This window comes from Battus philenor, unplaced genomic scaffold, assembly GCF_028537555.1.
Source record: "Battus philenor isolate CCGP_79_NKW_IND1 unplaced genomic scaffold, ilBatPhil1.0.hap1 SCAF_14, whole genome shotgun sequence".
NCBI lineage: Eukaryota > Metazoa > Arthropoda > Insecta > Lepidoptera > Papilionidae > Battus > Battus philenor.
In genome coordinates this window covers 14,292,553-14,315,375 of record NW_027181676.1, presented here as the reverse complement: position 1 = coordinate 14,315,375, position 22,823 = coordinate 14,292,553, and the positions used below count along the sequence as shown (strand labels likewise).

Sequence of the window (22,823 nt, the reverse complement as noted above, 5' to 3'; positions counted from 1 at the left end):
TTCCAGAGATGTTATTTTAAAAACTAAAATTGCCAACTGTTTACTATATTAGAAATTTTCTTCCTTGAGCTTCGTTCTCTTATGTTTTCTGAAAATCCACTCAAATTAATGGCCCACCTTGTATTTTTGATCTAAAGTACCAATACAAGGTAAAGTTGTAAAAATACAAGGCACATAAGATCGAAATCTGCGCACAATATTCGTGGGTAGTTTTAAAATATATTATATGAAGACATTGATCATTCAAGTCCGTTACTTCACATAGGGCAGACGTTTTGCCGTAAACCGGAAAATTAATCATCTCAAGGAATTTTTTTTGATATATCATAAATACAAGATAGACAAAAATATATACATCTCTTTTATATACGTTAGATACAATCTCTAGGAATGCGGACAAAATAAATACGCTGTTTAAATTCAGAACATGTTCCACAAGTTTAAAAGATGGTTTGAAATGAAAACCTACGTATAATGTAATAATTAAATCGACATTACATAATTATGAAACAAAAATGATTCATTTACATTACAAAAAAAATTGTGTAGTTAAAATTCAAGCCATATAAATATACAATTTAAATTAAGAATAAAACGCCTATACGTTTTAGATCTACTTCCCCGTCAGGTAATACTGGCAAATTATAATTTACACGATAGAAATTTCAATCTTGTTTTTTAAATTAGGGGGGGTATTTCATTTCGTTATTACCTTATTTCAATAAAACCGATTAGTTTTCTGTAAAATGTTCAATTTTTACCTTTATCACATTTTTATTGTCAGTCACCGGTGACTGACGCAGCTTAAACGGTATTGTCGGTGTCACTCACCGGTGACTGACGCGGACTGGACCAAAAATGTTGCGTTTGAAAATCTTCGTATACCCCCAATAGTACTTTCTTGCTGTATATTTTCTGTAAGACGAGTCTGTATACACCGACAAAATACATAAACTTACGTGGTATTCTAATTTTTTATGACACTTGATACATCTGGCTGAACTTTCTTCATAACCAATACTTGGTTGAACCAACGCCAAAGTTTGACCATTTCCTCTTTTTCACGAGCTCACGGTTAAAGGTTCAGAAAGCTTACATTGATTTACAAAATATCAATGAACGTTTGAAAACTAAGAACTTTTACACTGTAAATGACTTCATAGAAGACATTTCATATTCTTCCCTGCCTGTTCTTCTCAAATCAGCATTTTATCCAAACAAGTGTTACACTAGAGATGTTACATACCGTGTGTTGAATAATTAATTTTTGTATTCGAAAATTTGCTTCATTTCATTGCTAATGTGAACGCATCCTTACCTTCTTTCAACAATATATGAATCTAAAAATAAATCATACCAGGATTCTCCAAAAACTCTGAAACCAACTTTTGAACGCGAAGTAGAAAATAAATCGAAACATTACGACTGGTCTTATATTTAATAACATTTTTGATCACAATCCAAAATCAATATTGGCACCATAAATATCGGATCAATACAAGAATCCATATCTCCAACAAGTAGTAAAAAAAAACAATGAAAAATAATAGGCAAACGTAAATATTTCATTAAATATACTTTTTTTTTTGTATTTACAAGTGCACGCTCGATGATGGTGCGGCTTATGGTGGTCACCAGCGCCCACCGTTACTAACATTCTCCCATCCTGTGACCTTTGGTCGTGGTTTATCTAGAAAATATTTAAAAAAAATGTTTTGTATTCTATTAGTAATATATTCTATCATCACCATCACCATTTCAGCCGCAGGACGCCCCATCAATACACACATACATACACATTCTTTCATATATATTTTCTCTTTTCATCGATATCCAATAGGTCTGATAAAAGCCAGCACCTGACGTCTTTCAGCTGCAATGATGATAATGAAAGAACAGAGATGAAAGGCCAGGAAGACACTTGTGCAGGGAATACTTTCGCTGTCCAATTTTGAAGATGCGCAGATCATGTGAGGAACGTGTGCGAAGTATCTCCCTGACATATAGCATGGAACTGACAGATCCCGTGCAACGACACGTATGCGCATGAATAAGAATATACATTTGTATGGAGTGTGTATGGAGCGTGTATGGAACGCGTATGTAATGTGTATAGCATGTATGGATTCGTCCAGTATATATGAAGTGTGTAAGCAGCGTGTATGGAGCGTGTATGAAGCTTGTATGGTGTGTATGGAGCGGGTATGAAGCTTGTACGGAGCGTTTATGGAGCACGCAAAGTGGCGTATCTACTGTCACTTCAACTTGCCCATCCACTGGGCTATGTCAGTTACTTTCATTCGTCAATGGATTTCTTCTTCGATTTGATCACCTAGAGAAATTTCCAGCGTTGCCATCTCTATTGCAAGACTTAAAGAACACGTTTTAATTGTGTAAACCAGGGCTTCTTAAACTTTTGTCATTCACGACCCCGTTTATGATTGCGAGTTTCTTGACGACCCCATACAAATATAAAATTTAAATTAATATTTTTTGATGAGATACTTATAAGGTAGCAATATACTGTAATATATACACATGAAAATATATAGTTTTAGAATTCGTTTTGTAATATACAAAAAGCTACAATTAAAAATCGCACAAAATATTATAAAATTAAATTTATTATAGTTTCAAAAATAAAAGTGGATTATGACCGTCTCAATTCCCTCGAATATTTTCAAATAGTAGTAAAATGGTATTTATAAATATTTGACATTAAAATCTCCTGACCCCCGAATTTTGCTTCGCGACCCCAAATGAGGTCGCGAACCATAGTTAAAGAAACCCTGGTGTAAACGATTACTGAAAGTCAATCTTTATATATATTTCCCTAAATATTATTAACAACTGAACTTGTATGGAGCTTGTATGGAGCATGTATGGGACGTGTATGGATACGAATGAGAGCGTTTTTGAGTGTGGATAGCAGTGGAAGTGGTACTTACGAGGTGCGGCATGCGGGGGAGTGCAGGTCGCGTTCACCGCCGCCGGCGAAGCTGATATTGAAGAGCATCGCTTCGAAAGGATCGCTGCGCATGCGCTGTTGATTTGCGTTCGCTGCCGACCCCACATCTGTTACCACACGCGGTTCCGGACTACCGTCCTGAAACAGAGATATTTGCAGCCATCACGAAATTATTGGTTGTGGTATTTTATATGCAGGGCACCCATCGCTTGATTTAGGCCAGGGCTTCTTAAAATATTCTTCTTAAACTGGGGTCGAGAGATTCTAATGTCAAATATTAATATATATTATTTTATAACATCACTAGAGTTGGCGGAATACAGTGGACTTGCAGCATCTAGACACGCGCATTACTTGAAGGTTTTAAACTAATATAAATACAATTTTATAATTTTTTGTGCAATTTTTAATTTTAGATTTATGTATGTTTAAAAACGAATTCTAAAACTAAATATTTTCAAAAGTATATTGTTACCTAATAAATAAATCATCAAAAAATATTAATTTATTTTTCTTTTACGTTTGTATGGGGCCGTCAAGAAACTCGCAATCATAAATGGGGTCGTGAATGACAAAAGTTTAAAAAGCCCTGATTTAGGCCAATCAGATAAATGTACAAGAGAACAATCTTTTGTTTACAGTCATCACACAAAACACGGTATATCATCACAGTCATCATATGACTTCTACTGATGGAAATAAGCCCTCCCGCATAGATTTTCAACAGGACCAGTTGGAAGCGGTCTAAATACAACCTGAAAGAGGTCGCATGAAACCTCTTGTGCAGTAGTTTATCTTCTGGACCAACATCATCATCTTTTCTCTGTACTAAGTGACTTGACCACTGCCACTTTAATTTGTCAACATACTGGGCTATGTTAGTTACTTTCGTCGTCGTTTCCGCCCATAGACGCCCACTAGCATTGGTCTCCCTGAATAGATTTATGAGGAGATATACCATAATCGCCACGCGGAAGGCGGGTTCACTATCGCAGTATGGTGTTATGGTCCCCATAGGACGCCGCCCATCCTCTGGAAACTTCTTTCTAAGCATTTGCAATTCCATGTACCGTTGGGCTACTACTGCTTAATATATATACACAATTACATTTTACATACAAAATGACATTTTAATCCTTTATAGTATATAGTATTTACAAAATCTATATCATTTCATCATATCAGCCGCAGCTTGTCCACAGATGGACCGCCCACGTATATTGCCTAATCCTGATATCTCTGTTATACATATTGGTTATAAAAGATAAATAATGTGAATTTAACAATTCTTTCGCCCTATAGTAAGTAATTACCGCTAAAACTAAACACAACCGGAAGATGTAATATGACAGCGTCTACAACCGCAGGTACACGGGTTCGAACCCGCGACTCTGCGCGACAATTTCTCACGCACTATATATATATAAATAAATATAGAGAGAGAGAGAGAGAAAGAGAGAGAGACAGAGTTCAGTTTGATAGCAATTTCTATTAAGCGATTACCGTGAAACCCATACGTGTTTGTAGGTTCTTCTCAGATTATGATGCGTTTAAATGAAACTATGTAGTAAAATACTGATTATATTTCTTTCTCTTCTCTCTCTCTCTCTCTTTAGATAACAAACCAGCTATAGAGATAAAGGTATATATAAAAAAGTGAAATCATATGTTTGGTGGGGTACCTCAGGGCGGGGGCTCCAGAGACGCACGACCGCCTCGATGCCGCTGGTTGCTAGTAGACACATCGCGGGGTGCATTTGCACGCAGTTGAGTATGGATTCATCACCTCTCAGGCAACGTACCACGTTGCCGGAGCGCCGGCACCAGATGAACATGCTACCGTCGTCAGACCTTGGAACATTTTTAATATGCCGTTCACTTCCCTATTTCAATTTTTTTTTACATTTATTTTATTGTTATCTTTATATTTCATTTACAATTCTTGTTTCACTTTTATTTTCAATCTATTATATATATTCTATTTTTACTCTTCGGTACTGTTTCTTTCGATCACGTCTTTAACTATAGCCTTGTAGTATTTGAGAAGCGCAGACATATCTTTATGCATTATCAGCGATGCTGTTCTCACTGTTTTTTTTCCTAGCAGGAGCTCGGAAAATCATCGAAGTCCTCCGAATGCGGAACAGTTGGCCACCACCACGCTCTGGTCCAACACTGGTTACCAGAAGCACGAGGGACTCTCCTTGAGCCTTATACTTGTGAAGGTACTCCGAGAATCCCTGTGCCCCGTGAGCATTACTACCCTACATTAATATTTACTTTCAAAAGTACCCTCATTTATGATTTTAATGGTCACATCGGAGTCCTCCGAATGCGGGACAGTTGGCTACCAGATGCACCATGGTCTGGTCCACCACTGGCTCACTGAAGTACGAGTGGCTCTCCTTGAGCTTCAAGCTGTGAAGGTACTCCGAGAATCCCTGTGCCAAGTGAGTATGACTACCCTACATTAATATTTACTTTTAAAAGTACCCTCATTTATGATTTTAATGGTCACATCGGAGTACTCCGAATGCGGGACAGTTGGCTACCAGATGCACCATGGTCTGGTCCAACACTAGCTCTCTGAAGTACGAGTGACTCTCCTTGAGCTTCAAGCTGTGAAGGTACTCCGAGAATCCCTGTGCCACGTGAGTATGACTACCCTACATTAATATTTACTTTTAAAAGTACCCTCATTTATGAGGGTACTTTTGAAATTTGATTGATAATTTTGTTTTGTTTTGTTATTTATCTTTAATAGACGAGGTTTGAGAGGAGGTTGTAAAACTGACCCGGCGGCTATGTAGTTGGCATCAGGGCCCAGGAAGTTCGCCTCCTTGATGTCGGTGGTGGTGTTGCAGTGCCCCAGGAAGCGGCGGCTGTAGTCGAGCGCTCCGGCCCTCAGCTGTCGCTCCAATACCGAAGTGGGCAGGTGCTCTTCGCTCTCGTCTGCTGCGGAGTTGCCAACTATGGGCCGTACTTGCAAATTGTAAACGATCGCGCCTTAACATACTTACTAAACATTAATTCAATGTTTCTTGACCCTGCGACGTATATAATACGCCTATGTTAATCATAGCAAACTATGCCGCACGAATTACGTGATTCTATTTAATCATCATCATCACAATCTTTGTGTGATTAAAAAAAATATATGTTTTTTTTAAAAGTAGAGACACAGTGTACGGTACACTATAGTTCCACAGATTATATAACATATATGTTCCTGATAAATTTTATCGGTATGGTGAAGTCTTTGCTACAAGAAATTGCTTTACTAATTCCGATACAAGATTAAAAGATCCACAGATCTCATCGTAAATAAAGATAAAAATAAAATTAATTTATTCAACATTTTTAAATTTATATCAAAAATCTTATTGTCACTTTTTTAACTCCATTTTCATTTTGACTCTACTCTGCTTTAAGGTGTTATAGTTGTGGAGGAGAAGCAGGAATAAAGCACCATGGCAACACATCTTTAAAAAAACTAATAATCAAGCGACATTATTTCTAAAGATTCCTGTCATTTCAATATTCACTTTACTCTGTATAACATTTATAATGGCAACACTATCATAAATACTAAACTATTTTTTTTATCAAATAAAAGGCTCACCTTCATCCGGTTGTGTTTCCATGTTATCCAAGGCAACGTTGATGTCCTTCTGGAGTAGGAAGACTGCGTGGCTGCTTGCGTGCTTGGGGAACTTGTCCTTGAAGTACAGAAGGCATTCATGAGCCTCGCGGGCCCTTTTCAGGTCCATCAGACCCTTGGCGAGGCGGAAGTGGGACTTCACATGGTTGGTGTCCAGTTTGATCGCTCTGTAGCAGTCTTTGATAGCTGCATACGTGTCACCTGACCTGCGAGTTTTATTTTAAAAACTTTATTCTCCTCAGTTGTTTCTTCATTAAGATGGTGTCCATCTTAATCCACCTTGACGGAATTGACATGAAACCTATTTTCTGGTTTCCTCACCGTTATTATTATATCACTGGATAGACCCCCACTGCAAGGCACAGATCTTGACCTAGACTTTATCATCGGTCTAACTAGTCGGGAGCCTACCCCCGCAGCGCTTTCCGGCTCATGTCAATCGAGAAACTCTCGGAGAGCAGAAAAGAAAGCAAGAAATAGAGATAGTTAGAGTAAGAGACAGAGATGAACAATAAAGAGGAAGCTATAGAAAGAGCTAGCCATAGAGAGAAGCGACAGAGGGAGGGAACCATAGAGGAAGCGATAGAGCGAGAAAAAGTGAAGTGAAAAGAACGACAAAGAGAAGCACACCAAAACTGATACTCTTGTAGGTTTCAAAATATAGGAAACAAATCCTTTTGTTAAAAGTTAATAAAAATATTTAACTACTAATGCAGAAGTTTTTGTTACACAAGAACATTATTTTTTTGTTATTCGGTATCCAAATAATCGAATACGAATTTTCAGAGACACGTAATGTTAACCTGAAGGGTATATATGGTCATCCTGACCATGACTCACCAGCCCCTGCGCATGAGGGTGGCAGCTCGGTTGGAATATAGCACTGCACAGTCTGGGCACTCTGCGATCGCTCTGTTGTAGTACTCTACAGCTGCACTGTAGCTTCCTTTGTTCACCAACTCGTTGGCCTGTCAATATCAAATTGCACATGTTGCAAATACAATTCACGCAGTAATTTTTTTAAAGTTCCTCCACCATAAATGATGGACTTCGGAGCCACGGGTGTCAAAAGGGGGCCCTAGACTCCCTCTATCTTCAGCGATTCCGAGGCAAATGATAGAAAGACGTGGTCACCATCCTGATAACGAGGGTCTTAGGGGTAGCGTGAACGGTACATTCCGTGGTATGGGCCATCTAGAATAGTACTGAGTGAATGACTTGTTTTGTCTTGATTCTGATTGATTGATGAACAGACAATCAGCAAATTTAAATATTTTTGTAAAAGATAAGATAGTAATAAAAAATAAAATAAGTTGTTGAATTTTCTTAGGAATGTAAAGCACTCACCGCCTCCTTCAACAAGCGTATCCTCTCTGGCAGAATAGCTTGAGCGTCCACAGTTCCATTACTACCAGTGGTGCCATTCGCCTTGCCAGTTGTACCATTCTTGGGCAGCTGCTTACCATCACCATCGCGATACCCATGGTTGTGTTGTATTATGAAACTCTCAACTAAAGCCGGTCTCTTTGCGGAATTTATATCGAATAGATACACCTGGAATAAAGAATTTTTAAATTCATATAAGAAGGATCAAGGTCACACAGAGAAAATGAAGGGAGCTGTGCTTGGAGAGTGGTGGAACCTAGTTTATCTAAAGTGGCAGTAGGCGAAGCACATAACAACTGACAGCAGTTGACACCGGAAGTTTCTAGAGTGGCATTAGACATATTTAAGGTCGCTAGAAGCCACTAGATGTTGACAGTGCAGGACTGGTCAATATGATTATCTTTGCCTCGCTGTAGGCATCAGCTGATGTGAATTTTAAGCTACTTTAACTATATGGTCATTTGGTCTCTATTAACACATTTAATGCCAAATACACGGTGCCGTGGAGATGTACATGTCTGAGTACACAGAGCCGTGATTTTCCTTTTTTTTTTTAAAAAAGATGCCTTCCATATAATAATTATCAAAATATGCGCATAATACACAAGGTACTTAATCACAACTAGTACAAACACTCAAATTGTACAGACACACTTGTACGTTTAACAAAATCCGGCATTTGATAGACTTTACAGAGACAGCGGCATTGAATGTGTTAACATTGACTTATACTTAAAAAAAATCAAATTAGATAACATATTAAGGTAAAACTCTATAAGATGTTTTTACTACGAGGATTATCATCATCATTTTAGCCAAAAGTCCACAGCTGGACATAGGCCTCCTCTAGATTCCTGCATCCAGTGTCTTCAAGGACCTTAACAAGACCATCTGTTCTCTTTGCCACTTGCTTTCGGGTCCGTGGTCTTCACTTCAGAACCTAAAGGCCCCAATGGTTATCAGTTCTGTGCGCTAAGTGGCCTGGCAGCTGCAACTTCAACTTGGTAATTCATTGCTAGACTGGGAGGCTGCAAACCTTTTAACAGTACCTCAGCTTTGGGTGACACTTGATACTCGGTTATACCAATTACCTAACAAGAATAATCCAGATTTGGTCGGTGAATATTAGAGTTATATCGACAAACAAACCTTTTCAATAAATGGAGGGTAAAATTTAAATAATCAGAATTATGTATTATTTTCACCTGTTCCGAGCCCAGGTTGACCAGGAGTTCGTTTCCATCATGACTGAAAGCGATGTATGTAACTGTCTTCTTCGGGAACGTGTGTTCATCTGGGTCCATTGACAGGTGACCTGAAGATATATACATAAACGTTAGCAATGCTGTCTTGAATCTTTAGAACATTACATTATAGAAATAATTTTCAATTCATCACCATCCAAAATTACAATTAACTATAAAAAGGCTTACACTAGGCACAGTCTGTTTCTAGACTCCCACTGCAAGGAATAGGCCTGCACAAAAGATGACCACTGATCATTCTGCGCTGCCCACATTCAGCGGCTTCTCATGACTTTCATTATATGACCAGTCTACTCAGTAAGGTGCCCACTCAAGAACTTTTTTTCACAGGCGATACCACCCGCCCACTAACACTTCGTATGAGCAATTGTTTGAACTAAGTAACCTTGGTTCTTCTGCAATATACTTACCAGGTGCAAAGTACTGTACTGCAGCCTTAGGTATATCATTATCAGGGTCACCATGCCCTGCCCGAGAGCACAGCACATTCTGCCGCTCAAACTGCATTTGGGAGGATGGGGTTCGTGTCTGAAAGTGGTATAATTAGATAATTACTATATATCATGGAACCAACATAGCTTAGCTTTAGCAACTTTGTAGTGGCAGCGGGCAGACCACATAACATGCAAAATAGATAGCCTCTGGAGCCTTAAGGTTTCAGTCGACAGACAACATAGTTAAGATCATTGGAAGGCACTGGCAGATTTCCAAAAGGTCCTCTTGGAAATAGGGTTAGGGGGTATAGGATTCTGCGGTGGATATCATATGACTGAATTTATGGTGATAGCATGGTAACCAGCTTCTTCATTTGGTCAATACCATAAATGGAAAAATTGTATGAAATAAAATTACGAGTATATTTACTTTATGTTGCCGCTTATACCGTGATGGGTAAACCTTTGAATGAATTTCAATATATTTTTTTAATCATATTACATATACATACATATATGGTCATCAGGTTAAGGTTTTATATATCTGTGGTAATGTCAACCTCATTGTGACTTAAAAATAATTAAATCATGGAGGTAAGACGCCAATCTGCAAAATCGTTTAGCGGACTTCTGATTTAGTTTCCGATAAAATAGATTGCGCAGTGCCTGCATCATATGAACTAAATTTAACCCTCAACAGCAATTTTCTTTTACTTCAATCCTTGACAAATTCCATCATCACCTGATGAACAATATTCTCCACATTACATACACTACAATTAGGCATCAAAATAACAAACAATCATACCGTATTTTATAGAGAATAGAAATAAGTAAAAAAATTACTAAAAAATTTAGAAAGTTTCTTAAACTATTTTTCTTAACAACCACTTTCAAACACACCTACTACCATACAACATTTCTACCATATTACCAAAAATGTGAAGATTAGATGGAATTATCTAATTATTATAACATTGTATTATATTGTAATATTGAATTTCAACTGGGTTCCAACCAAAATATATAATTTGCTAGCACACACTACCATTCTTATCTTGTCCCTTTGTGTGTCTGGATTAAGCATTATACTGAATAAGGAATATGCTATATACAAATTATGAAGCCTTATTTTGGTCAAGCCAATATAGTCCCTCGTCTGGTCTCCCGTGCACCCCCCCCCCCACTAAGGATATAGAAATAAACAAAAAAACTTCACCTGTACTTTGGAAAGTTTGATCATTCTGGTATCATACAATCTGACGTAGAAGTCGTTCGCTCCGACCGCCACCTGGTACGGCCTGCGAGGGTTGGCTGCCACGCATTTTGCCTCCGCATATCTGCCCAGGTGGTTGATCAGGTTCACCAGCACATTGGAGTAGACCGAATTGCAGCGGTGAGAGGTTCGCAGATCATGCTGCCTGCAGTTCAAGGTCATCATCAGCTGGATTCAATTGTTTCGGAGCAGATGCTCTGTATAATGTATTTAACACAATGAATTGACTTTGTAATAGTAGTAGAAACTCTTGTTATCTGCTTAAAAGGCAGGTGCCTTCAGCCAGGACGCTAGTTATCATGGTGGATAAAATTAAATGGATGGACCAGGTGATATCCTAAAGGTACATGCTTCTACCTCCACAAAATACCCAGGACCTGGGGCCTGTCTATGGCAATGATCTCCATAATTAAGAATCCTATTTCAAAAACATATAACAAAGAAGAAGGAAAGGAATAAAAAAGACAAAAGGTAAAGATAAATAGAATAAGCTACAAGCCACACTCAAAGAAGAGTTTAAGCCAAAAAATAAATTTACTAACAAATAACCATTAGGAAATATACTTCAGTTTCATCACCACATTATCTGATCTATATGAAATATAATATTGATAAATATTAAAAAACCAGCAATGTACATAGTGGTTACAAATCAAAATAAACATAAACTTGTTATATCTTTCTCTAGGCTTTATAAAATTAGTAAGTCTATAAAGATTATATACACTCCCATGGTTTATTAAACTAAAATATGTAAGAAAATCCCTATAATAGTGTGAAGCATTTTATAAATATTGATTTATAGTATAAACATTTGTAATCCAAAAAAAAATCTGGATTCTTTGCGAGAAGTTTTAAACAAATAAAGAAGTTTTAAACTTTCTATATTGCAATATATTTTTAATAATATTTTGTTAGTCCACAAATACGCCTAAAATTATTAAAAATGATGATATACATGGTGTTAATACAAGGTATAAAAATAAGGTGTATACTCCTAATTTTCATCTTCGAAAACAAAGTAAATCATCAGTGGCACAACTATGTAAGAGCCTATTTTTATAAAGAATATTTTGATTTTAACAACTTTTATTGAGTTTCTGAACAATAATAGATATCTCTAGTCAGTATAAACCGCAGAATCAGGGCAGCCTTTTATCAGCTGAATTATGTAAAATGTAATTCTTAATTGTTAAACCAAAGTACGAATACCCTATGTTGTACATATATAGTCATGTTTGTACTAACAAAACAAGTCCATCTTCACCGGCAGACCAGAGGAGATTGGGGTTGTCGGGTGCTGACGCCAGGCGCTTGACCCTGCCACAGTGACAGGAGCACTCCCAAAGGGCGCAGCCGGAGGCAGTGCGAGCACGCACCGTGCCGTCTGCAGCACATGTCACCACTGTGTCACGGGAGAGGAACTGAAGCAGAACAAGCTCATAGAGTTAAAAATTAAACTGTTTCACTAAGACATGTATAATTAGGACCCACTTAAACCAATGTACGGGCTCCTCTTGTTATAAAAGATGTAGTATATAAATGCAAAAATCTCTTGGTAGCCTTACAGTTTTAAACAGACCACACAGACATTAATACACTCACACAAGGTTATAAATTTATTTATTACTAACACTAGAAAAATGTGTTGGAAAAATCCATCATGTTAACATAGAACATCTAACACAAAAGCCATCTGTGGCAAGTAAGTTAAGTGTAATAAAAATATATTATGATGTAAATTAAACAAGTTCCATGAGAGGCAGGAACTATTCCAACATCCTCACTGTCTCAACAGTAAGAGGCCAATTTAGGTTGCAGTCATTTCCATCTCTTCTTAAACTATGATCAAAGTCTAGAAACAGTTACTTGAAAGTAATAACTTAGTACACAATTAACTTATTATAACTTATCACAAAATTTTTAATATTTTTTTGCAGCTCTATATCATGTATTCATTTGTTCAGGTCAGCTAAATTGATTAAGGCAGAAACTTGCATAAATATTCTACATATTTTGACCACAATATAACTCGTTTGATAGTTTATTATGGATGCATAAGACTGAAACAAAACCACTTCCTTCATAAAAAGAAACTACAATCCATGGTTATATGCCTTTAGTTATCCCATAGATATAAGTTCAATTGATTAATGATATGCAAAAAAGGTGATTTTTTGGAATTCTCATTTAAGTGTGGTAACTCCAATACCAATCTCAAGTCCTGATAAAAGGATGCAAGTTTGCCGGGAGATAAATGACCCCACCATAAAAGGGACAATATCAAGTGTTAAGTATTCAAACACCTTCATTAACATAGAAGCTGCATGTGGCACATATATTTACTAAGCCAACAAAATCCTCTCCCTGGAAAGTTCTTTTCACTAAACTTCATGCTCAACAATACATAGGAGATGGGAATAAGTGGCACAAGATGGAGAGGAATATGCAATGTGTCCAGAGGATCACAACCCTCAGCAATGAGGAAAACAAGGCAAAGACTGTGGTAATTTTATTGTAACTTAATTTTTTTGTAACATTAAAAGTTACAAACTTTAGATCCCCATATTATTAATTTTTAATGTGTTCTTCATATATTAGATAAAATGGTGTCTTTCGATCAGTATGTACGGGTTATAAAGCAAATAACAAATTACTTTGTCTTTAATATAAGTACATATTCTAATCTATATAAATAAATAAAATTTGTGTGTCTCTTTGTAATATTAAAATAAAGACTTTTAACTACATGTACATACATATACCAAGTAAGTACATATACCAAGATTACATTTTTTAAATTTTTCATATATATGTCTGTTTGTTCCAACTAATCTCTGAAATGAATGGACCAATTTAAATGGAATTATATCAGCAGGTATCTTGTGCAACAGGGAGTAATGTACCGTAATTTTGCTTTAAATTCTACAAGAAAATGTAATATTCATTTATAGTTTTTGTACTATACCTTTTTTGAGCATATAATATATTTGCAGGTTGCAACACTAAAATTCACTACACATGCTCCTATTTTGAAAAATGGTAGTTATTTTATATACAGGCAATTTTTTTATATGTGTAGTAATTAATATAAATTATTTGATCTTTTATTAATTTTTAAACTGTACATGTAAAATATAAACAATGTCATAAGTGCAAAGGTATAAATCAATGATTTATAGTTATATCAGAAAGTTTAATAAAGAAACCACTGTTCTCCTAACATATACAGGTCATACTTGATGAATCATGTTTAGTTATTTTCAATATTTCATACAATTTCACAATTGTAAATAATTTAAGAGCTTTCTGCATACAATTAGATATATAATAGAATGATAATAATATTTCAAAGTAGTTGCTATAGTAATTAAGTTAATCTGCAATAGATATACAAAGTTGCATATAGTTTATATTACTATATATGCCTGATAAAAGTCAATAAATTATAAGATTTACCACTTCCTTACCTTTACAGAGAATATATTTCCCGTGTGGCCCGTTGCAATTTTATGCAGCTGCTTGTAGCGATAAGGATCCCATAGAATGACGTGGAGATCATCCGAAGCCGACGCCAAAACACTGTGACGTAAAAGCAAAATGAAGCAATCTGATCAGGTGAAAGTACAAAAATCACCAGGCTTCCACACTTACGAGCCGTCGTGATTCCATTCAAGGCAATTCACGCATCCCATATGCCCGTGAAGCTCCTTCTCCAGACCCAGTCGGTCAATCATACTGCGGGTAACTGTTAGCCGACTCTGCAGTTTACGGTCCACATCTCCGCGCTCTCGAGCGGCGATCAACCCGACGGTGCCCTGGCTCCATATAGGATCTTCGCCTCTACCCATGGCTGCCTGCTATCTTCGATATCACGAAAATTAAAGTAACATCACAAATAGATTGTACTGCCAACTACAAGTTATAACTAATCTATTTATAGTAAATAACATTCCACAGTAAATTCCTCGATTTAGGCACTTGTTTACACTAAATAAACATCGACAAAATATAATAGGAACGGTTAATTACTTTACAAAAGGGTCTAGCGATCTAGCGAATTCAGAGATTTTCTTTCGAAAATAAGCAATGTCAAACAGCTGTAGTTGTTGCCAGTCAATTGTTTTTCCTAAAATTGTTTGGGAAATTAGTTAAATGCTTTCATTTTAGAAATCATTGTATCTAAACAATAATTTCTAATAATTAAGTATTGTTTATTAATATTCCTTTTTTTAATTCATGCTAATAATTAAAACTATTGGTTAATTGTTTGTTGATATAAATGGTAGTACAACATTGTAAATACACCCACCTCATGTTTTATAACGACTTTACTTAGTCATTTTAAAGATTTGCACTTGGTTTTAATAAACTAAAATTTACCTAAATGTATAATATTCACACTAAATTATCTAATTAATTACATTACAAGAGGGGTGAATTTTCAAGGTTGATTTTTTGCCATTTCTTTCGATGTCTCAAAAGTACTATTTTATTCAACTAAGTATAACTGACGTAAAAAAATTTAAGCCTTGTTTGTAAACGTAATTAGTTGGTGGAAATAAAATTGTGTATAATATACTTTCTAAACTTACGTATATTATATATTGGTTATTGGTTGAAATTTTAATATTAGGGGGACCGGAAAGTAATGTCGCTCTTTTAACTTTAATTTATACGACTACAGTTTAACAAGTTTTTTATTACTAATCAATAATGTATTCATATTCGTTATCAATGACCTTTTGCCGTCTAGTACACAAATTTTCATTGCAGGAGCGGTAAAAATTTATCGGTCTTTCTGTAAAATATATCGACAGTAACGACATATTTTACAGAAAGTATAAATATTTTGTTGTCTTATGTCAGTTTTTTATTTTAAAATGTTTTAGCTAGATTACTGAATAATGATAAAAGTATTATGTTGTATTATATGCGTAGACCCGAACAAAAATTATCAGTTTTGTCCGTATTTATTATCAAATTGACATTTAGTTTTTGCACTGTTCATTTCATAATACAATATTTTAAGAAGAATTTTCGTAAATAATTAACGTTAAGATAAATATTCATTACATTTATACTTATTTACTTGTACCGCTAGATTTCTAATTACTATATTAATATAAGGTAACGTAAATAATATAGAAGATTTTCTTTGGAAAACAGCATATTAAAATTTTTATTTCATAAGATTATACTTCTTGATTATTTCTTTTTCAGTAGAATTTTATAGCTATACAAGATGGGAGAAAGAAAAGGCCAAAATCTTTACTATCCCCCCGATTATGATCCAAAAGTCGGGGGGTTAAATAAATTCCAAGGAACTCATGCACTCCGCGAAAGAGCCAGGAAACTTCACATGGGCATTTTAATCATAAGATTTGAAATGCCATATAACATCTGGTGTGAGGGCTGTAAGAATCATATAGGCATGGGAGTTCGGTATAATGCGGAGAAGAAAAAAATTGGAATGTATTACAGCACTCCTGTTTATCAGTTTCGAATGAAGTGCCATTTATGCGATAATCACTTTGAAATCAAGACAGATCCAGGTGTAAGTCATGTTTTATTATCTTAATGTGTCGTAAGATCTAGAGAAATTTTAGGGTAGTTATATAAACAAAGCTATTGTTATACTACCTACATTGAGATTTTTTTTTCTGGTTTAGGGTATTAAGCACAATTATTGAGAGCCCTGCTTGAGCTAAGCTAATCTAAGAGCTTGTGGCCTCCCAGTAAGATATTGCATGTAATGTAATTGCCAGAGATAGGTTCCTCGGGGAGCCTTCGTGATAAACATTTATACAGGCACTTAGCCTATCACGGTCTGCCTCCTTGAAGAAATGCCAAAAAATCTATGCATAGATCAATATTTTTCAACCTTTTATGTGCCATGAGGCGTAAGAATTATAGAAAAACTAAGGAAGGGACCTTAGGGTTTCTAAAATTTTTAGGTCTCCCTAGGTACACATAAATCTTTTATTTCTAAAGTGATAAGGTTAAATTCATGTAGAATTTACATTCGAATTTCCCCCATAACAGTCAAATAACCCCCCTGTGGGGTGTGGATCCAGTGGCGTAGCTAGGGGGTGGCGAGTGGGGCGGCCGCACCAGGCACCACAAGCAGGGGGGGCACAAAAGTCGAAAATATTTTTTTTCATAATTTTTTTTTGAATGATCAATAATGAAATGTGAAAAGAAAAATGAAAACCATAATTTAAAGTAAATATCATAAAAATAATATCGAATTTTACTATTTTTGTGCTAAAAAGGTTGTTAAATAATATGAACATTAAAAAAGTAAACGGTTACAAAAATATAATATACACAGTGTTTAATAAGCCTTTCATTCGCAAAACACAGTGTTTTTTAAAAGGGCCCTAAATGCCAAAAATAATAAATTATTACATTATTGCAAGATTATGTAATGATAAATAGATTAAATAATCTTGCAATAATGTCAATAGAACATGAACTAGTCGATACTATTGATTTTGAAAATGTGATTAATGACTGTGCAGGGCAAAAAGCGAGGAATGTTCGTTTTTAAATTTTCCCGATAAATTTTATTAAGATTTAATGTTATTTTATATATATTTATTATTATTTTGAATCAAAAAAATATATATAACCTAAATTCTGTTCTGAATTTTGAAATTATTTAGTCTCTTTAGGGGGGGGGGGGGGCACCAAGCCCCAATCTGCCCCAGGCCCCAAATACCATAGCTACGCCACTGTGTGGATCCCTCATTGAGAAACTCTGGTGGAAACCATGGCCAAAAAAATTATAGAATTAATTTTAAAATTATCCTGAGATAAATTGTTAATCAATAGTGTAATGTATCATTTGTCTACTATCTAATATCCTTAAAGATTTCAATACATAAACATTTTACATATCTCACTAGGTCAAGGGTTCCTGATGGAGATGGAACTGCCCAATAGTGAATCTTTTTCTGGATAGTGGATCTTTGATCTACTACATGCAGGTCAAAAAAAATGGGGACATTATGAGCTAAATATATAAAAAAATTTCATTGCATGTTCCTATTATTTAATAATCATGTTGACCAGCCTTGCTTTACATGGAATGATTTCTAGTGACTTTAAATCTGTTGATGGTCCAGCTAGTGCAAGACCAGTAACCATGGCCATGAGAGTCCTATGCCTTGCAATTATTGTCTATCAGTTGAAAAGATGATGATGATGGTTAGGGATAAACACATCCATGTGCTACAACAATGCGAAGCACAACTATACATAAAGTATCTTGTCAAAGGCATATTAGAACTTTTGCTTGTTAAGAATCTGGTTCAAATATAAATCTCGAAAAGCATGTCTAATCCAAACTCCCTCACTTCCAGAACTTAGACTATGTGATAGTATCAGGAGCGAGACGTCAAGAAAATCGTTGGGATCCTACCGAGAATGGCCAAATTGTCCCTGACACTAAGGAAACACAAAAGCGTCTGTTTGATGATGCTATGTTCAAACTGGAACATAAGACAGGTGATGAGGATGCCAGCAAACAAGATAAGCCGCGGCTTGGCAAACTGGTTGGCAGAAATGAAACTGTTTGGAAAGATGATTATGAAGCTAATTGTTCATTGCGTAGGAACTTCAGGGTATGTATAGTTTTGGACTCCTTCTTGTTTTGTCTCATCAAGTTGGTTTCCACAATCAAGCAGCGTTGCACTCATTTTGCATCGGGGTTGGCCTTATTCAAGCCAACCTAACTCCTTGAGAAATCCCAGCAGACCATTGATGTTGCAGGTGATCTTGAGGAGGCAACTCGGTGATCCGAGATATGTAGCCCAGTAGGGTGCTACCCACATACACCAAAGTAGCATCATCAGCAGTCACATCCTTTATTTGGCAGTTTTGTATAAGCCACAACAAAATTATATATAGCCTCCATGTAAAACTTAATATTAATTTAGGGTACACATGTAGATATCAACAATATTGTTGCAGCTGCAAACAATATCATTGATATGTAAATTTTTAATATTGTTTATTTTTGTTATCATGAAGAGGCAATACTTGCCATGAGGTAATGTATGATTAATAAATGAAATAATGTATGATTGTGTTATCAATTAAGTTTTTTTTACATCATAAGTATGGCACACTGAATGCCTTCAAAAATATACTAAAGAAAATTTTGAATTACAAATGAATTGACAGTTTAAAAATATTAGTTTATTTATTTATTTAGTTTTTGTTGAACATCAAAGGTACATAATAGAGATACATTGTGGGTAAAAAAAAATTAAGTATAAAGGGTTGCCTTAATGAAATAAAAACTTTGACACTACATTGGCAACTCCCATGCATATCCAGAGTGATTTTGTATTTAAAAAAAATATTTTGACGTACAAAAAATTGACAACTAAGCGATTATATTGTTACAGAAAAGAAGGAAGGAGTTGGAAGAGGCAGCAGTTAACGATGGCATTCTCCTGTCTAAGTCATCTCTCGACATCACCTTACTACCAGAGAGCGAAGAGGATAAAAACCTAGCATCACTTCTATCCCTTAGACCTTCTAGAACTATTGAAGAAAGGCAAAATGTGGTTCGCAGTAAGATCCTCAATAGCCCCGCTTTACCTAGCTCCAGTGGACTCATAACTAGTTTTGGTGGTCTTAAAAAGGAACAAATGTTGAGTAAAAGTTCTCAACTCACGAGAAATACACTGGGTATCACAATAAAGAGAAACAAATTGAATACCAAAGATAATAGTGAAGAGATTGTAGGTAATGATACAGTTAGGAAAACAAACATAACGGTAGATGAGAAATTGGACAATTCCAATTGTGATAGTGGAAAATTAAATAGTATGCCATTGAAAGAAAACAATGGATTGTCTTTGGTTGGTGATTACAGTTCCAGTGGAGAAGGCTCTGATTGAATTAGAAATTTTAAGGAAAACATTTTGAAATAAGCATATAATGATGCAATAACATACAGCAGTGAAATAAAATTTCCAGGCTTTATTTTCTATCATTGAGATGTAACTTCTCAGAGTTTTGATGATTAACTGTGTGCTTCCAGTTCCATCTCGAAGAGAGGGTAGTGTTAGGTGGCAGGGACTGACAATCAGTGTTGGAGGTTATGGGGATACCTTCACTAACCAGACCCCTTATTCTACCTTCTTCATTGCTTCCTCATGACTGAGGATCGTGGTCAAGTATGTCAGATTCCTGTACTTTTTCCATGCTCTATTTCGTGATAGTTTTAAGGAGCCATGTAAGGTGTTGTGGTCAAGTTTTAAATGACCCTATCAAAGTTTTTTTTTCAAATTTCTTAATGCCTTTAAGTGAAATTTTTTTTGTTCATCCTTCCTAATGCTCTTTTTTATTGCTCTTTGAAAGAACACGGTAAATAGGTTGTCATTTATTTTTCTGCCAGATGCAATGTGATGTTATGAATATCATTGTGGAGACTGACTTGGTCGGTGAAGTGTTTGAGTAATTGCAATCATGCAATATTAAGTGTAAGGTATCCAAATAGTTGATTTGTAATTGCGGTGCCTTATATGTAAAACAAAATATTAATAAATTTTATATGCATATATAGGCTTGTTTTATTCTTATTTTCAGTAATAGATGCCTACTAGAAGACATAGGCGTCTCCCAAATATAGCCACGTTGACCGGTCTTACTCTGCACGTGTTCAGCGACATCCCATGATCTTAATAATGTCGTTGGTCCACCTATTAGTGGCTTACACGCTTAATCCGCTGGTTTCTGGTCACCACTCGAGTATCTTTGGGCGCCAACGGCCATCGGTTGCATGGGCAATGTGCTCCCTCTACTGCAACTACAGATGAGTAGTCCGCCGTGCGCTCTCGAGCAGTTAACACGCTCCCACGTGCCCTAGACCGTTCAAAACAGTTCGTAAAATATAAAAGTGTCGTAAAAAGTGCTCAAAAATTTATAAAAATAGTGTCAAAAAAAGCGCGCTCGCAGCCCCAACGCATTGACACCAACAAAGTGGAAATCGGGCTAAAATTGGATTTTTTAAAGCCAAAAACAATAAACATAGTAAGCCAGTGAGAAAACAAAAAACTAAAACGCTGCACGATTTTCAGTGGGAAATCGTGTAACGGGAACTGTGGCGAGGTGCGCCGTACCAAGGCCTCTCGTCTGACACCCTTCACAGAATTTTGCGACCACAAACGGAGGAGCTGCAGCCGAAGTAAGGGAATTCCAACTGGAAAATATTAAGAAAACCAGTTGGAACCTTACTTCGCGAATAATAGCGAACATCCGGGGCCTACAAAGGGTCCGAGGACCGCGGAGGTTGCAGCCGGGAGCCGGGAGAGCCCTGGACTTAGTATAAGTAAGGTAGCCGCCGAGTATTACACGAAATTACAGACAGTTTTAAAATAAAAAAGTGGTGGGTAGACATTAAAAGTTGTCGAGGACCCTGCGCACACTGCAGGGTGCCATTTGCAGGGCCCCCTAAAAGGGCGGACAACTTAAAAAAGTCAAAAAGAACCTTGCCCACCACAAAAGGTTAAATTCCTGCAATAAAGTAAAATAAGTTTGGCATTATTATTAGGAATAAAAATACTCGGCGGCTGTCACCGGGATTGAGGTCCTTTTGACCTATCCCATAGCTTTAAGATTAGTTTTATAAGACAATAGTTGCTGTTTATAACAAAGCATCTCAATAAAAATAAGCGGACGGTAGACAGGAAATAAGATAAAAGCGTTGCGGAAGCCGGACAAGGAGGACTACACGCACCCGAAATCCTACAGGCCCATCGGACTCCTGCCGATTCTCGGCAAGGTCCTAGAGAAAATGATGGTCCGTAGGATCCGGTGGTACACTGCGCCGTATGTCAGCAGCCACCAATACGGCTTTATGCCGCAGAGGTGTACCGAGGACTCCCTGTATGTCCTGATCCAGCATCTGCGAATTCGGTTGAAGGAGAAGGAGATCGCAGTACTGGTATCATTGGACATAGAGGGAGCCTTCGATAACGCCTGGTGGCCTGCTATACGGTGCAGACTGGCAGAAACTCGCTGCCCCGTGAATCTGCGGCGCCTTGCCGACAGCTATTTTAGCGATCGCAAGGTGTCCGTACGGTACGCGGGGGCAGAGTGGGCCAGAGAGACCACCAAGGGGTGCGTGCAGGGATCCGTAGGCGGCCCAACCTTCTGGACCCTCCTCATCAACCCTCTCTTGGAGGAGGTGGTAAAGACCGGGACACACTGCCAGGCGTTCGCAGATGACGTCGTGCTGGTCTTCTCGGGGCAGAAGGCCCAGGACATCTCGAGTCGGGCCAATGCCGTTCTCGCCCATGTTCATGAATGGGGGGTTAGGAACAAGCTGAGGTTCGCACCACACAAAACCAAGGTGATGGTGCTAACCAACAAGCAGAAGTTCGACTACCCATTACTGAGCATGGGCGGCGAGCCGCTTGGCCGGACTGGGGAGGTCCGGATACTAGGCCTCACAATTGACGATAGGCTCACGTTCAACAGTCACGTGAAGAACGTGAACAAGAAGGCACAGGGCCTCTATCGTCAGCTGTGCAGGGCTGCGAAGGTATCTTGGGGTCTGAACTCGGAGGTGATCAGAGCGATGTATCTGGCGGTGCTGGAGCCGACGATTTTGTATGCAGCGAGTGCATGGGCGCCGGCGGCTAGGAAGCTGCTGGTCCGCAGGCAGTTGGACGCGGTCCAGCGGGGCTTCGCGCAGAAGATCGCGAGGACCCACAGGACCGCGTCCCTGCACTCGGCCCTTATACTTGCCGGGTTGCTTCCCCTGGACCTTCGGGTCCAAGAAGCAGCCCGCTTATTTGAAATAAGAAAGGGT

General features: G+C 37.2%; 2 protein-coding genes across 4 annotated transcripts; one reads left to right on the top strand and one right to left on the bottom strand.

Moving 5' to 3' along the window:
- Positions 1 to 2,944: 2,944 nt before the first annotated feature.
- On the bottom strand, positions 2,945 to 15,058 carry adp (adipose). 3 transcript variants are annotated; one of them, XM_068777771.1, is made up of 12 exons: positions 14,645 to 15,058; positions 14,461 to 14,572; positions 12,239 to 12,414; positions 10,934 to 11,135; positions 9,691 to 9,808; positions 9,221 to 9,330; positions 7,977 to 8,183; positions 7,470 to 7,597; positions 6,591 to 6,835; positions 5,764 to 5,950; positions 4,651 to 4,819; positions 2,945 to 3,106 (listed from the first exon to the last, which is right to left on the bottom strand). In XM_068777771.1, the coding sequence occupies exons 1-12, from the start codon at positions 14,839 to 14,841 to the stop codon at positions 2,945 to 2,947; spliced, it is 2,013 nt and encodes a 670-aa protein (XP_068633872.1). In that variant the 5' UTR covers positions 14,842 to 15,058. The 3 variants fall into 3 exon arrangements, with proteins under 3 accessions (XP_068633872.1, XP_068633873.1, XP_068633874.1); XM_068777772.1 differs by having other exon boundaries at positions 5,764 to 5,938; XM_068777773.1 differs by having other exon boundaries at positions 5,764 to 5,923.
- Positions 15,059 to 16,220: 1,162 nt separating this feature from the next.
- On the top strand, positions 16,221 to 20,141 carry LOC137918346 (coiled-coil domain-containing protein 130 homolog). Its single transcript, XM_068761122.1, has 3 exons — positions 16,221 to 16,547; positions 18,358 to 18,618; positions 19,408 to 20,141. Exons 1-3 carry the CDS (start codon positions 16,236 to 16,238, stop codon positions 19,903 to 19,905), a joined length of 1,071 nt encoding a protein of 356 aa, XP_068617223.1. The 5' UTR covers positions 16,221 to 16,235; the 3' UTR covers positions 19,906 to 20,141.
- Positions 20,142 to 22,823: the final 2,682 nt, after the last annotated feature.

What these genes read in the sequence shown, in the direction of transcription:
- adp (XM_068777771.1), bottom strand. Translation starts at nt 14,841, where the DNA reads ATGGGTAGAGGCGAAGATCCTATATGGAGCCAGGGCACCGTCGGGTTG. An exon ending in GAAATATATTCTCTGTAAAG is followed by an intron (nt 12,415 to 14,460) that starts GTAAGGAAGTGG and finishes GTTCTGCTTCAG; the next exon opens with TTCCTCTCCCGTGACACAGT. An exon ending in GGAAACACAACCGGATGAAG is followed by an intron (nt 5,951 to 6,590) that starts GTGAGCCTTTTA and finishes ACAATTTGCAAG; the next exon opens with TACGGCCCATAGTTGGCAAC.
- LOC137918346 (XM_068761122.1), top strand. Translation starts at nt 16,236, where the DNA reads ATGGGAGAAAGAAAAGGCCAAAATCTTTACTATCCCCCCGATTATGAT. An exon ending in AAATCAAGACAGATCCAGGT is followed by an intron (nt 16,548 to 18,357) that starts GTAAGTCATGTT and finishes CCTCACTTCCAG; the next exon opens with AACTTAGACTATGTGATAGT. An exon ending in CATTGCGTAGGAACTTCAGG is followed by an intron (nt 18,619 to 19,407) that starts GTATGTATAGTT and finishes ATATTGTTACAG; the next exon opens with AAAAGAAGGAAGGAGTTGGA.